At 39.1% G+C, this 16369-nt stretch overlaps 1 protein-coding gene across 2 annotated transcripts; it reads left to right on the forward strand.

Annotated features, from left to right (window-relative positions):
- Positions 1–2434: 2434 nt before the first annotated feature.
- Positions 2435–15181, forward strand: hsf1 (heat shock transcription factor 1). Of its 2 annotated transcripts, none has more exons than XM_030147050.1 (13): positions 2435–2880; positions 3266–3374; positions 3515–3651; positions 3760–3884; positions 4825–4900; positions 7142–7203; positions 7298–7376; positions 7455–7597; positions 10130–10567; positions 11267–11372; positions 12242–12295; positions 13144–13201; positions 14499–15181. In XM_030147050.1, exons 1-13 carry the CDS (start codon positions 2746–2748, stop codon positions 14627–14629), a joined length of 1653 nt encoding a protein of 550 aa, XP_030002910.1. In that variant the 5' UTR covers positions 2435–2745; the 3' UTR covers positions 14630–15181. The 2 variants fall into 2 exon arrangements, with proteins under 2 accessions (XP_030002910.1, XP_030002911.1); XM_030147051.1 differs by having other exon boundaries at positions 2437–2880; positions 7473–7597.
- Positions 15182–16369: the final 1188 nt, after the last annotated feature.

Here is a 16369-nt window from a genome sequence, read left to right on the forward strand (position 1 = left end):
CTAAATTGATCAAAATTTGTATATTTTTTCTATAATCTGACAGAAACAACACACAACATGCACTAAGAGCTAACAATATTACAACATTAAAACATGTCTATGGACTCCTAAAAACAAACAAAAAAGTAGGAAATGTCAAAATGATGTTAAAATAGCATCTTGTTCAAACTAAACAAGAAGTAGATTCTACTGTATTTTACATAATAATAAGCAGTTTGTACAAAACACCGTCAACTGTAATACTTACACTGAAATAGTCTTTCATCCAGTCACTATGTCACTGAACTTTCACTCAGCATGACTCTGAACATTACAATTATTCACTGATCATCTAGTACCTGTAAGGTCTGGTTTTATTATTTAAACAGATTATTAGCAATTTCATTTAAACTTTCCTGAAAAATCCATTTGTAAATGAAAATGTACAGATTTTACACTGGGCTGAAAGTCAGTCCATCATCTTGGCAACATTAGGGCAAAGATCGCAGTTCACTGAAGCATTAGAGCCATAAAGTTTGGAGTAACTTGTGGCAAACTGATATAAAACAAGCTATAAAATAAATGGGAGTTCCCTCATTAAACAGAAAATTCTGCACAAATAAATCTCAGTCTTTTGATCTTTGAGGATAACATGGAATCACCAATGAGCTCTACAATCTGGAGCCAATGACATCTCCAACTTTCAGCTTTGAATCACTTTGATATCAACCAAAAGTTCATTTCAGATATTGAATCCATCTGCATTTTGATTGCATTATGATTTGTAGAATGAAAATTTTGCTGTTATATGGTGCTGAATGATATTTGTTCACTTGTGTATCATACAAAATCCTGACTCCTGAGTTCAGATTCATGACTTAGATAAAATCAGATATTTTTCTCACAAGGGCACCTAGAGTTTCCAAACTGACAGTTTTATGAGATAGATAATGAAACATCTGAACAAAATGTGGGAATTGAGGTAAACACAGTAGGAGAAAGGTATATTCTGTAGAGATTAAAAATAAGATGGCAATATGACACATGATACATGATGATGTATGGAGAATTCACATTTGTAGTTGACCAAAGCACAGCCTTCTGATTCCCACAACACACAACACTGTGTTTGGATCAAACATAGATCATTCGGTGGGCTTAGTAGAATATTTCATTTAACTCTGGTTATACTGTTTCCTCATATTACTGGTTACCATGAGCTGTCTGATTTCCTTACTCCTACAGACGATAAGAAAGCACATAAACAAATCATATCCATGACCTACACATTCATTACCATTTACCCATGGAGCCCCAGGTTAACATCAACTAGCTGAGGACATAATAAAAGCTTCTGAACAGATGGGCCACAGAATGCCACTCAAAGTTAATTTTCTGTACTCATACATTGATTTTTTTCCTCTAATTTGTAAATGGAAACCAGGTACCGAGGGGCTTCAGCCCAAACATGATGGTGATAATAGTTGATTCTACAGCAGGAAACTGTCACAACCAACAAAAAGATAGGCTGATAGTTTCTGATGCCGAGGTTTACTCTTCATTGGGCTTGAAGTTCATATATAAGTAAATCTGCAGGTAGCACTGATTAATTTGAGATTATGAATACAATAAAAGACGTTGGGGCAAGGTTGGAAAATGTTCTTGTTCATATACCTCAAAATGCTGACGTGCTCTTGTGTTTGATGTTCCTGATGTGAGATTCTGACATCAGAATTGGAATCAGCATATATGATTAAGATCAGATAGTTTTATTCCAGTTGTCCAGTGCACCTTAAAGGCCTCAAAGAAAAGAAAATAGACGCTGAACAGATGAACAGAGAAATATTAGAGTTGAAGGCCTTTAGATGATAAAATGGAGCTTCTTTGTCAGAAGTTCAACTGAATCACAACCTCAATAAACACAAATGCACTGATGTCTCATGTTGTTTTCATTTCTCTCTTATTGAGTCTGTTTATTATAACAGACAGTGACTATAAAACATAACTCTGCTCTTAACCTGTTGGTTCTTTCAGTATATTATCACACAGTAGTACCATATATTTGCAGGTTATTGATTTATACACTTTATTTGTTCATATATCTGTTTACAGCAGGGGTGCCCAACCCTGGTCCCCGAGAGCTTCTGTCCTGCATGTTTTAGATGTTTTCCTCTTCCAGCACACCTGACGGTCGTTATCAGGCCTCTGCAGAGTTTGATGGTAGGCTTATCAGTGGAATCAGGTGTGTGGAGGAGGGACACATCCAAAACATGCAGGATAGGACCAGGGTTGGCCACTCCTAGTTTACAGTATTTGTAAATGATCGTTCTGCTCTGACTATATTTATATCGGAGTTTGCTGACTCTGTTCTCCTGAGCTAAAATTAGAAAACATAATCCCGATTACGGCTATGACATCATAACGCGACCCAACGTTCACTTTACGTTTCCCCGTGACGTCACCTGTGCGCGACACAGTCTGGCTACGCAGTTGAAGGTTGAAGGGATTTGGTGGAATTTTCCACTGCGGATTTTAATCTAAATAAAGTCTGCATTAGAGTTCGATAGAACCGGCAGACAGGGACCGGGAGTGACCGATAGACTCCTGAAGCCGTACCCCAGTTTGTATCAATCCGGTTCAATCCGGATCGCAGTCTCAGAGTGTTTGTTGTGGTTTGGTAGAGCAGCTAGTGGCTAACGATTAGCATTAGCTGGAGTTTGTTTTAGTTCATTCCAGTTTAAAGGCGAGTGTGGATTAATTTAACACATGGAGTTTCCCGGAGGAGGAACCGGCGCTGGTGGTGGGGCTGTGCTCAGCGGCAATAACGTCCCGGCCTTCCTCACCAAGCTATGGACCCTGGTGGAAGACCCGGACACCGACCCGCTCATATGCTGGAGCCCGGTGAGAGAGGGGAGGACTGCGGAGAGGCTGAGGGAGAGCCCCGCGCAGCTCCGGCTCATTAGCATTAGCCTTTAGCTTCAGGTTTTATAAACACAGTTGTTTTCAGTGTTACTAGGCTGTTAAGACTTCTTAAAGTCAGCTAACAGACTACCAGGTAGTCAGAAAATGTCCCTTATTTCTGATCAAACTGTCTACAAAGTACAGCTGTTCGTTTGTTTTCAGAAACATTCAGCTTCACCAACAGCTGAAGATCAGCTGTTCACTCGGTTCATTCCTGATCCTTTGGGGATTGTTTCTGTTTCTGTCAGCCAGCAGATACATCAAACCAGCACACACTGAATTCTTTGTGAAACCCTAACCCTCTGTTCTGTTTGTTCTGGGTCAGAGTGGAACCAGTTTCCATGTATTTGATCAGGGTCGGTTCTCCAAAGAGGTTCTACCAAAGTTCTTCAAACACAACAACATGGCTAGTTTCATCCGACAGCTCAACATGTGTGAGTTACAAATGTTCCAAACACATTTTGTGGAGAAACCCTTTCAGTTCACATGTATGTGTCAGATCTGCTGTTGTAGATCTATCTACTTTGTGTCTGTCTGTCTGTTCATGTGTCTCTATTTATTTGTGTGTTTGCAGATGGGTTTCGTAAAGTGGTCCACATCGAACACGGAGGTCTAGTTAAACCAGAACGAGATGACACAGAGTTTCAACATCCATTCTTCATCAGAGGACAAGAACATCTGCTGGAAAACATCAAACGCAAAGTTACTAATGTATGTATGGCTTAAGAATTTTTCATTAGTGTCTGAATTTGAGTATTTATATTTATCCATAAACATCAGAAATAATATTGTGTAATGGACTGAAACCAACTGTTGCAGGTGTCATCAGTTCGTCAGGAGGACATGAAAATGTCTGCTGATGAAGTGAGTAAAATCCTCACAGATGTTCAGCTGATGAAGGGCAAACAGGAGGCCATTGACTCCAGGATCATCGCTATGAAACAGTAAGAACAGAACATAGCCTTGACTGACCTCAAATCAGTTTAATGACCAGTAACACAATTTTAATACAATTTTGTCATGAAGCTCATGCAACAAATTAGATAAAGTTAATTATTTAATCATAGTTACAGATCAGTGTCTGCCTCATCTTTCCACATTTCAATTAAATTGTTGCACTGACTGTTAGATAAAAATGTTTTTTTCTGTTTGTCATCAAGTCTGGTTCTTTGAGATTAAAGCACTATATCCAACATTATATTCCAGTTTTCACTGAAATTTAACAAATTATTTTTTCCCCTCTCATTGCAATGATTTACAAAATTCTTCAGCTCAAACACAGGGTTTTTTTTTTTTTTTTAGAAAACATTGTGGCAGTTTAGCGGCAGATAATGTTAAATACACCTCAGAAGGTAATCTGTTCCCTGACATCTGATATGTCAGAGCTCAAACCACTTTTACTCCAATCGTTCCTTATTTGATTTTCAATCACACCATTTCTAGGCCATATGTAGTTTCTCTGAAATTTTATTGTCGAGTAAAGGTTTAATAAACTTAAAAAAATAACATTTATTAAAGAGGAAGTGACTGAATTGGTCAATTTCCTCAACAGTGACTTTGACCATACTCATAGTTATTACACACTGGGTCAAAATGACCTGTAACATTCAGATCCTCATGGTCTTAAAACAACTTTGTTCTTGCTTTGTTTTGTTTTTATGTGAGATGTTTATGAAGACTTTTTTCCTGTGATGCATTTTATTGTGATATCAATTTAAAATCTATTTGATACAATAATGAGGCACCAGTATAGTACCAGCTCTCCATCTTCCACTGAGACTTCTGTTTCACAGAGGAGTTGTGCACAAAAGTAATAAAATAAAGACTTATCTGATTGAAACATATCTGTTCCTGCTCTGATGGAGGCTTTGTTTCTTGTTTCAGTGAGAACGAGGCTCTGTGGAGAGAAGTGGCCAGTTTAAGACAAAAACATTTTCAGCAACAGAAAGTCGTTAGCAAGGTCAGTCTGAAAAACACTGTAATACACAGAACATACAGTATATACAGAACACACCTACAATAGTTTAAGCAGATTTCAGAGTCATTTACATTAAAGCTATACCGTATGATGTGGCATTTTTACACTTTTCTTTTGTCATCTTAAAATGCTCCTAATAAGTGTGTGTCAAACTAAAATGTAAAAGAAATCCACCAGGTATTGAAACTCAAAAATGTTTAATTTTCATATATTTCCAATAAAAGTCTGACCAATTATTTTAGTCGGTCCGAATGAAATAATTGGCCGAACCTGACTGAGCCTCCTGTCAATCATCCATTACGGCCGTCCAGCATCTGATCCATTATCGCCGTCTCACATCCTATATGTGTTCCTCTGAATCTGACGCTTCACTGGCGCTGCTTCTCCTGTCACTGACCACAGTCTACTGTCTAGGATGTGTTTGGATAGAACTGACATGCACATGTGGAAGAGATTAAACGGATTTATGAACAGAAACGACAACTGAGGGGCACAAACGGGAGTCTGATGAATGAAGGATGGAGATAAAAGTCCGGAAGTCAGCTGTACTGGACTGAACAGGTCTGCATAAAGCTCAGCTTTTATGACGGTGGGACTCATACAGGTACATGTACATGATGTCACACAATGTATGATGATGTAGGATGATAATTGTATGGACTATGAAACCTCAAAATTCCACGGAAAATTCGCGGAGGCCGCGCGTTCACAGTGCGCGCGCCCATCCCCTGGGCACTGCAGTGAAAACACTGCCCCAGTACTGCACAGACCAGGTCTACTGATGGAACAGGAGCCGCGGGCCTGTGGCAGGTGGATGATGCATCTGATTACTGAGGGAGGGGTCCGCGGACACGCCAAAACGGACCGGACCTCCACCTCTGCTTCCTCCTCTGTTTCCATCGCGTATCAGGAGAGGAGGAGAGAGGAGGAGTAGCCTCAGAGCTCAGGCAGAGGGAAGGGGGCGGGGCTTTGGAGGGAGGTGGGTTGTTCATGTTCAAACTTTTACTAAGTGCCGTGAGAAATGCCACATCGGTAGGTATAGCTTTAAGTCACTCAGGCTCCATCAGTGACAGTGACTAAGCATCTTTGAGTTATTTGAGTTTTAGGCTTTTATTCACCCAACATCTAATGAGTTAATTATAAATACACTTAAGAGATTAACAGTGTAGAGCTTTATTTGTTGCAGTTGCAAGGCAGGAAGATCTGGCTAAAAGATCACACAGGGATGTTTTTAGGTAGAATCACGAGTTTTCATCTTGTTTTGTCTTTTTTCTGGAGGCATAGGCTAAGTGATGACTTTGTATTATTGTATCTGACCAGAGACCAACATTTTCCTTGCTGCACATCCATCTTTGATGTTCCAGTGTTTCATTAATTCTATAAACTGTGGCCTAATTTGTCCCAACACGGTTTTGATTAACCAAAAATGTGTAAATCAGACTCACTGCATGTCAGAGTTCCGAAATGGCACCAGTGGATCACAGATTTCGAGTAATTCTTCACTGTCTGAAAGCGTTGTTTCTAATCATTATTTCTTCAGCAGCGAAACAACACATTACACAAACTGCAGGTTAAAGCAACTAAAACTGAATACTTATTTTAAAAAAAAAAAAAAACATGGTCTGTTCAGTTCTTCTTAAAAATAGATCATATGGCAATTTAAGATCAGTTCTTGTTCCAAATATTGGTCATTAGGCTTTTTGGATAACTGTTTTGGGCATTTTTATTTTTGGTCTTCTACAAAATATATAGTAATTTAAAACTGCAAATAATTTTCACCCCAGACAAAAAATCAGCCTTTAAACTTAAGGGAAATGATTTGACATGATAATTATGAGATGGAGTTTATTTAATCTGTGTAGTGTTTCATAAAAGTGATTTTTCAGCTGAACTTATTATTATTAGTTTAATTTGGTATTTGCCCATTACATTTCACAAGAAGACAAAAATATGAAATGTTAGCACATTGTTCAGGCGAGGTTAGATGCCAAACATGCAAGTACATTCCCTCTAAAAAATCCCTATAAAAGGAAAAAACTAAATACATTATCCCTTATTCTTATTAGATGTGTTTTTCTGTGTAATTGTTGACCTGTTGTCATTGTGATTCCTCTCTTGCTGTTACTAGACCACATGGAATGAAAACTCTCCTTCAGTCCAGTGTTTGTTCACATTTGTGTTCCTGTCATCTGTTCTCTAACTGTCCTCTGTCTCTGTTTCCAGTTGATCCAGTTCCTGGTGTCCCTGGTCCAGTCCAACAGGATTCTGGGAGTCAAGAGGAAGATGTAAGTGACCGTTACATATGAAAACATTAAACAGTCTGCGTTTATGACTGATCAGTATTACTTACATGTTCTCTCTCTGTCCGTGCGTCTTCAGTCCTCTGATGCTCAACGACTCAAGCTCCGCCCACTCTCTGCCCAAATACAGCCGACCTTTTTCACTGGAGCACGTGCAGGTAACTGTCACTAGTCAGGTCAGAGGTCAGACTCCTCCTGTGAATCAGATGATCATGTGGCTCCAACTTAACCAGTAGAACTCTGTGTCTTCTCAGGCTGCAGCCAATCTGTTTTCAGCTGACACCCCTCTGACCTCTGGACCAATTATCTCTGACATCACAGACGTGGCCACGCCCACAGTGGAGGACGTGGTCAGTGAGTGGACAGATGTAGACGCAGGGTGAGACTCAATCAAATTAGTTCTGGTTCTGCCTCTGTGAACATTATTAATGCTACCACGTTCGTTTGTTGCTATTTATGAGGCGCTCAGTTCACAGCAAAAACTAAACGATCCGTGATAGTTAACAAATCAACAACTGATCACAGTAATGTTGATATCACAGGATCAGTGGTAAACACTGACCACTTTCAGCTCCATGTTATGACCACGTCTTGTTAGATTTAAATCCAGTGAACCTAGATTTTTTTTTGTGTGTTATATTACGGTATATTGTCATGGCCAAAATGTTTGGGAATGACACTAATGGATTCTTTGCTTAAATGTGATTTATTTTTCATTAAAAGTCTTTGAAGCCTAGATAATACTTCAAATTGTTCTTCAATGTACCTCAGAAGCAGATGGAATTTTTTATTTTTTTTTTTACAAAAAATTAGGTGGCAAAATTTGCAAAAACTGTGTCATCCCCAAAACTTTTGGCTACGACTGTGGCTTATTGTTAAACTCAGTATTTGACTAAATCAGCTGCAAACACTGGGTTTATGTAATAGTCATATATTCTGTTTTCTACTGGTTTCTCTGTTTTTACATCGATTGTGTCATTTCCATCATATGACATGACTGCAACAACTGAGGCATCAGTTCAAGGGAAAACTATTGTTTTGGTTCAGCTGTAACAGAAAAACAAACATTTCAGGTTCCAATCCAAAGTATTTTTTAGTTGAGATGCTTTAAATGGAATTGGATTAGCAAATGAGGGTACAGAACTATATGTTGATCACATCCTCAGCTTCATGTGATATGAACAGCTGTGTCATCACTGACCTCCAATGCATCACAAAAACATGACTTAAAACCTCTTGCAGTGAAATTCCAAGTCGGGTATTCACTGGACTGATTATAGTAGGAGATTCAGTCATTATAATGTGAATGTTTAATAGTCACATCACAGTAATAACTCCAGCACAACCTGGATGAAGAAAATACAGAAATAAAGCTCTTGAAAAATGAACAGAATGTCATAATGAAGGTTCATCAACATTTTATTAGACTGAAAATTACTTCAGAAGAATGTTTAATGTGTTGAAATCAGCTGTGTAGCATTAAAGTGAACAACGACCGGTTCAGATCTGGGACAGACCAGTTATCAGACAAGATTATTATTTCTCTAGTATCTGACCGAGTAATGGAAAGGTCTCATTGGTGGTGTTGTAGTCAAGACCACCTACACCGAGACCATTTCATGACCAGGACCAGACTGTGAGTAGAAGAACTCGTAAAACTTTCTCTAAATAAATGTTATAGGGGTTTTATTTTAACCCAAAATAAAGATGTTAACACATAAGTCATAAAATGCACAAATCCTGAGTCCTCTTTATCTGAAATCGAGACAAGACCGAGTAAAAGTCCACTCTGGGCCAAAATAAGATCAAGACCTTCTAAAAGTGAGACCAGTGTCAAGATGAAGACCATGTTCATGTACCACAATCCTGTTCACTGATCCCTTGATGCCCACAGGCTGTCCAATTGGTTACACATCACACGTAATACCTGGACAATACTTAAATGAGAAAAGAATGTTTATGTATTCTATTTAATCCCTCCAGGTCAATGTGAAAAGTGACAGTAAATACGGAGATTTTATTGATTTGTACTTCTTAATTTCACAGCAAAGCTTAAAGCAGTGTATGACTTTCATCACAAATTTTTTTTGTGTGTCACTTGGGCCTTTTTGGAAATTTTGTTGTGAAGTGCATTGTGGGAATGGGAATTCTACGCAGCCTCAGTATGACCGCAGCTGCAACAAACACGGAAATGGCTTCTTTGCTTCTTGCTGCTGTGGCTGCTTGGATATCCGAAAAGGCCCGAGTGACAGTTTGGTTTTCGGTTTGGATTCGGTTTGGTATGTAAACAGACAGACGGCTTGTGATAGAGTACACTTCGAAGTTGTTCACCGTGAGGGAAGTGACTCAGGTGCATTAGCATGGAAAGACTAATGCATTAGTGATAAGCAGGCTATCACTTGGGTTTTACAAATTTGAAGAAAAATTTGTGATGAAAGTCAAACACAGCTTTAAAGTCAGTTTTTAAGCTTTTATGTCAGAATTAAGAATTGGATGCAAAGATTTTCCATTTTTATTGCAAATCTTAAAGTCATGTCCAGTTGTCACTTGGGTTGACTACTAATAGTAATGCTGCGGTCTGCAGTTCTGACCTTATTCACAGCTGACATTTTGGTTTGTAAAAGCAGGACAAGCACAGATGGTTCTGATAACATTAATGTTGACAGGAGGACTTAGAACCACCCTGAACATGAACAAACCCAGTATTTTAAGTGATCCACCAGAGACCTGCAGCACATAGCAAGTAAACGGAGTCAGGATTTCTTTCTGGTTTCTGGCCAAGTCATATGAAGATGGTTTTCAACTGGCTGAATGATAGCAGCCATTGATAATGACACCAGTTACACCAGTGTGTTTTCTGCAAAATGTCTGAAAACCATGTGGTCATGTGACCGCTATGTCTCATCTGCAGAGAAAACGATTTAATTGGCGTGAAGGAGGAGCCGTCCAGTCCTGAGGTGGAGGCGTGTCCTGTTGTGGACACACCCCTCTCCCCCACCACCTTCATAAACTCCATCCTACAGGATAACGACCCTCAGCAGCCGGCCAATCACCAGCCAGCCAGTCAGCAGCCGGCCAATCAGCAGCCGGCCAATCACCAGCCAGCCAGTCAGCAGCCGGCCCATCAGCAGCCGGCCAATCAGCAGCCAGCCAATCAACAGCCGGCCAATCAGCAGCCGGCGCCCCACAATGGCAGAACAGGTGTGTCCAACCCCGTTGTGGTCATGAGCTCCACCTCCACTGGACCCAGCCAGTCACCTGGTGCTGTTCAAACCTCTAACTCCGCCCCCAGCCCGTGCCCCTCCCCCTCCACACAACAGAAGTGTCAGACGATTGCCTGCATCGACAGGTGAGTTCAGACTCTGAGTGTGGTTTGATTTTAGATGTGAACAGGTGGATCAGATATTTGGATCATCTTAGAGGTCCTGGTGATCAGACCAGATCTGGTCTTGGATGAAGCGAATTCAATAGAGCCAGGATCTCTTTGTTTCCAAAACTAAACATTTGAAATCACACTAAATCGTATCTCAAAGCTGGTTTTCAGTATGCACTTAGGGGTTCAGGGTGTGATCAATAATCAAATCAGCTTGGATGATCAGTAGACAGACCACATCCTGTCTGGGTCAGGGGTTCAGGTCTGAGGTGTTGATTGTTGTCACATCTAACACTCACATGTTTACAGTTAGACTTAGAGCTGCTCCATTGAATGATAAATGTCCTTATGTGGATACACAGTAAATACTTGATATGATGATATTTGATGATGATTTGTTTAATTGTGTTCACATTATCAGTTAAACACTCCCAAATGTTTCAGTGTTTGTTATTTAAAGCATTATGTCCTGATCATAAACAACTATCTGGTTTCTTCAACTTTCTCTCAAGGAAAAAAAATCCGTCTTTAAACATGAAATAATCATCTTAGATTTATCATGATAGTTGTCAGTTCATCGTTAAATATTCTTATGTGTATATTTTCTCGGTGAACATCTCGGCTTTTTCACCCAGACCTGTTTACATTTGTAGTTTTGTTATGTCTGTGTTTCAGGTCTGAGTTGTTAGATCACGTGGACAGCATCGATTACAGTTTAGAAAACCTTCAGAACGTGTTGAACTCACAGACTTTCTCCTTCGACACCTCACCACTCATCGAGGTCAGTCTGTTACTATGAAATACACCAAAGTGATGTAAAATATACAGATGTGGACACATTTGTTGGTGCCCTTCCATGCAAAAGCGTAATGCTGATGTGACCAACCAAAAGGCTTCCATGGAGTCGACTGTTGGTGCGATCAGACAGTGATATTACCTTGACCTTGGAGTTCATCTTGAATGTCTTTGGACGTTCTCCCTCGTTCTTGGTCTTCCATCCACACTGTCCTTTTTGATCTGCTTGGTGTTACATTTCTTGGCTCAGCTGGTTTCAGTCCCATGGACCTTCGACTTTTTATAATAGTATTTGAAGTTGTAGTCACAGGACCATCCAGCAGCTTGGAAATGGTCTCATACTCTGGTTTTCTACAATTTACTCTCTTTTCTTCTCTTTGATCCAGTGTGGTGCACACAAAACTAAACGGCACTGTAGAATGAGTTTTATTTTCCAAAAGCCCAATTGGTGTACAGATTGAACAGTGACACTAATTATAGTTAAACTATTAGTATGTAAAGATGTCTAATTTTATTTAAGGGGTACCAAGAAATCTGTTATTTACAGGTTTAAACTCTATCAAATTAGTTGTGTTATTTTGTATAGGTTATTTTAATGTGTCATGGTTAAAAAAAACAAAAACAAAAAACAGCAAATCATTTCTTTTCATAGTTTTAGCAGTCACATACAATAGGTTTATAGATATATTTGAGACAATTGCTGTTCATTTAATTGCTTTTTGGGAAAAATGAAGCATACTTTCAAAAACTGTAAGGGAACTAACAAATGTATCCACAACTGTTGTATAATATTATGTAAGTCTGACAGAAACATGTATTTTCATACATAACCTCTCTGTTTGTATGTTTGTGTAGTTCTTCGGTTCGTCTCTTCCCAGCGGAGATTTTGATCTCGACAGTTTGGACACTGTGAGTTTCAACTCATCATTTGGTTTGTTTTATTTTTACCATAAGATCAGAGGCTTAAATTCTATATATCTTAAGTGTCTAAACATATACAGATGCATATTAATATGAATAGCTTTACTTTAGTTAATGTTTTCATATGTACCGGTCACTTACTAGTTTTAACCAAGTAGACTTTCCTTTTTATATTTCATTTCAGTTTATATTTTTCCTCCGTTAGTTATTTTGTTTAGAGATAGATTGATTAAACATTGCTAATAGGACATTTTACAAACTATTAGTAGCAGCATAAGTTGGGGCTGGTAAGGGAGTAATGTTAGGTTTTTAAACTGAAAATACTGAGTTTGACCAAAAGAAACTGAAATATTTTTTTTACAGTTAGTTAATGTTTAGTTCCACTTTTATTGATTGATGACTTTGAGTTTGAAGTTTTTATTTATTTATGTATTTATTACTTGACAGGACTGAGTATTTAAAACGTTAATATGTTTAGTTATTTGATGATGAGAATGGGGGTGGGATTAAATACGTTTTTCTTCTTCCCACTCCTTTTTGAGTTTAAATGAATGAATTTGGAATTTTGAGCTTGCATGTATTCTGTAAATGCTCAAAATAAACAATAAACCACAACTTTGACACATTCAGTTCAACAGTTCTCCTGTTTCTAATAAAGTGAGTGATAATTAATTCCAGATGTACGTCATGAAATCAGTCACATAATTAGCTCGGCCATGAAAATTCCATCTGTTGTACTCTGCTTTTGATGAAGAGGCATTTCAGAATAATGGAAATGGAATATTTTATTTACATGTATACAATGTCTCACCTCTTTGTGATGTCACTTCCTGTAGTTGTTGTCCGAAGAGCCTCCAAAACCAAGTGATGAAACCAACACCACCGCCATCACAGGTAAACACAAACACAACTGAACTCACCGGGGTTTATACAGTAACAAATAAATGTTGCATGTTGGATTCAGAACCATATTAGTCTGTATTAGACAATAGACTTTATTCATATTAAACTTAGAAAGAGGAGAGTAAAACACAGTGTGACTGAGGTGACGTCCAGCAGTACTTAGACTTTTGCTGGTAACTGAGTTCAGCTCAAGGGGCAATGACCTCAGCTCCAAAATGAACCTGTGCAGAAGTCTTTATAAGTGTAATACCAGTGGTGCCCACTAGATGCTGCTTCACAAAGCCCTGAATCTCATAGACTTGCATTCTTAATTCTCTAAAAATAATGTTAATCATTTTTTCCCAGACTCATTGTGTCACATTTGTTATATTTGGATCCTCTGATAAGTCATCTGGTCCACCTTTAAATTTTAGCTCCTTTAATAACATCTCAGCTTCAGTTAAAATCAGGTTAATTTTCCTGTCGGTGCCTTGATCATGGTGCTGATGAAGATCTGGAGTTGGTCACAGAGTACTTTCAATAGCAGCTCATGGCTACGAATGTGCTAATACTAAGTGGTAAAATGCAGAGACCGGATTTCCCTACAGGGATGATAAAGTGAGTTAACCTTTAACCTTCTATCTGTGAGGCCAAAGCTGTAAATAAACCACCACTCCACCAGATTTTACTTTAGGAGTTTCTGACATGCAGAAGTTGTGGTTAATAGGTTAGACTAAAAAGGCTGTAAAACTACTTTTTAAATCAATGCTTCATGAAATGTTCCAGTTTTTAGCATCATCTCATCTCTGACACCTCCTGAACACAGTAGGTCCATCCCAAATCTGGCCACTTCTGGCTCCAAATAAGCCAAGAAGGCCACAGCTAAATCACAAACTATTCAGAAACTAATGGGTGATGTCATAATTTTTCTATCCACTAATTATAGTGGCTGATTGACCAGTTAAACCACTACTGCAGATGTCACATGCATTTTCCTAATGATAGCCTATTTTACTGATCTAGTCTGCAGTAAGGATATTAGCTGAGAAAAAGGTCATCGTGAAAAATCTGTATTATTGTCTCTGCGTCCTGTTGCCAGGCTGGTTGCCATGGCGCTGATGCCTCCAATTGTTTCTGTCCAATGTCAACTCGAACTTTGGCTTCATCTCGCTGCATCGAAGCAATGAAGCTGCACAAGCAGGAGAATGTGATGAGGTCCAGGTCTCTCATCCAGACTTGGTTCTGTTGGTTTCACTGGTTCTGTTCCCTCCCACTAATTCCGCCCCTTGCCTCTCTGTGACTGGTCCAGGTAAACAGCTGGTGCAGTACACGCCTGTGCCGCCGTTGGAGGGTGGGGCCGACCTGCCGTCTCTGCTGGAGCCTTTATTTGCCACCGACCTGGCCCCTGACAGCGACCCCACACTGACCTCCGACCTCTGATTCTAATGAACTGTATCTATAGCAAGAGACGATACTGACAACTATAGGTCAGTGTTTTACCACAGAGATGTTATTATTAACAATTTATATTTTTGGTTCCTCTTTTTATCTGCTTTGATTGAAGTTTGTTTGTTTGGATCACGTCTGTCAGTGATGACATCACAGCAAGGTGGGGTCATATGATCATTTTTGTCAGTGATGATGTCACAGCAAGGTGGGGTCATGTGATCACGTCTGTCTGATGGCGTCATAGCGAGGTGGGGTCGTGATTACATCTGCCTGTGATGGCATCAGAGCGAGGGGGGGTCATGTGATCACTCCTGTCTAATGACATCACAGTGAGGTGGGATCATGTGATCTCGTCTGCATGTTTCAAAGTTCTTTCTGTTGTAAAATACAAGAGTCAATATTTTTGGAGAAGTTTATTAAGAACACAGAGAGAGAGTATTTATCCCCTGGTTACCATGGAGACGGGCTTGTCGCTGTGGAGACAGCCTGGACTCTGACAGGACATGTAGGCTACGTTCAGACAGCAGATCTGAGTGCACAATTGGTGAAATCCGATTTTTTTGTGTGCTCGTTCATATTAAACATTGAATGCGATTTCTATCAGTTTTGAGTGTGAACTGAATGCGACCCTGAAGTGACCCGCATGCACAAAAGAGGACCTGATGTAATAAGTGGCCTCGCAGGCACGCACTGTGTTTATGGAAGTAATATGGAGGGATGCAGAATTGTGACATTTGTTGCATGTCAATGATGTAAAGGTCGGATAAATTCGACCTGGCCATTCAGACTGAAGTCACATCGCAAAATATCAGATACGTAACAGATTTAGGACCACATATGAAAATGGCCTGGGTTGGATTTGAAAAAATTTTTTTTTTTGCTGTTCAAACTGTCTTTAACAGATCGGATACAGGTCATATACGGGCAAAAAAATTGGATTTGGGCCACATTTGCCTGCAGTCTGAACATAGCTTTAGTGTCTCAGATGTAGAGATGAATCAGATCAAAAAATGAAGCTGTCAGGTGTTTATTTATGTGACACGTTTGTATAAACTGAATAAAAGTTCATAAAAACAAACTGAGATTGAGTTTGGTTTAGAGGTTTACAGATGCACCTGAATGCCTCCTGGTTCATTTACACCAGTGTTTGTCAAACTTTTTATATATCATAGAAAACAAGGTAGCATACAGGAGTCTATTCAGCTGCTCAGTTCAGTTTTTATTTCTGATATGTAATTTTCCGACCTCTGTTCTACAGACAGGTAGAACTAGAACTGGTCCAGTGTGATTGGTTGTTGGATACAGTCTGTGACGTGATGCTTTCATGGATTCATTACCACAAACTGTAGCCTGAACTCCTCCATCCCACCATGACTTTGTGTAATTATTTTCACAGCCATCATCAGACACTGAAATAAATAGTTTGGATTTTTTTTTTTTTTTTTTTAAATTGTAAAATAAACCTGTTGTTTCCATATGAAACATCATGTTCTGAACTGTTTTGTGTTCCAAGACAAACTTTACTTTTTTATATTTATTGGCTGCAACTGATCCCAAAGAGCTGGAGAAAATAAAAATGAAACAATCGCTATGGTCTGAGGATGATTATTAGAAACTAAAAAATGTGCATAAATGAGAACTTTGAAGCTTATTAGGTGAGTACAGTACAGAATTTTAACTAATTTTTATTTTACACTTCCATTTCTTGACTTCCTGTTTCAATCAGGCATT

This window comes from Sphaeramia orbicularis, chromosome 11 (genome assembly GCF_902148855.1).
Source record: "Sphaeramia orbicularis chromosome 11, fSphaOr1.1, whole genome shotgun sequence".
Lineage (NCBI taxonomy): Eukaryota > Metazoa > Chordata > Actinopteri > Kurtiformes > Apogonidae > Sphaeramia > Sphaeramia orbicularis.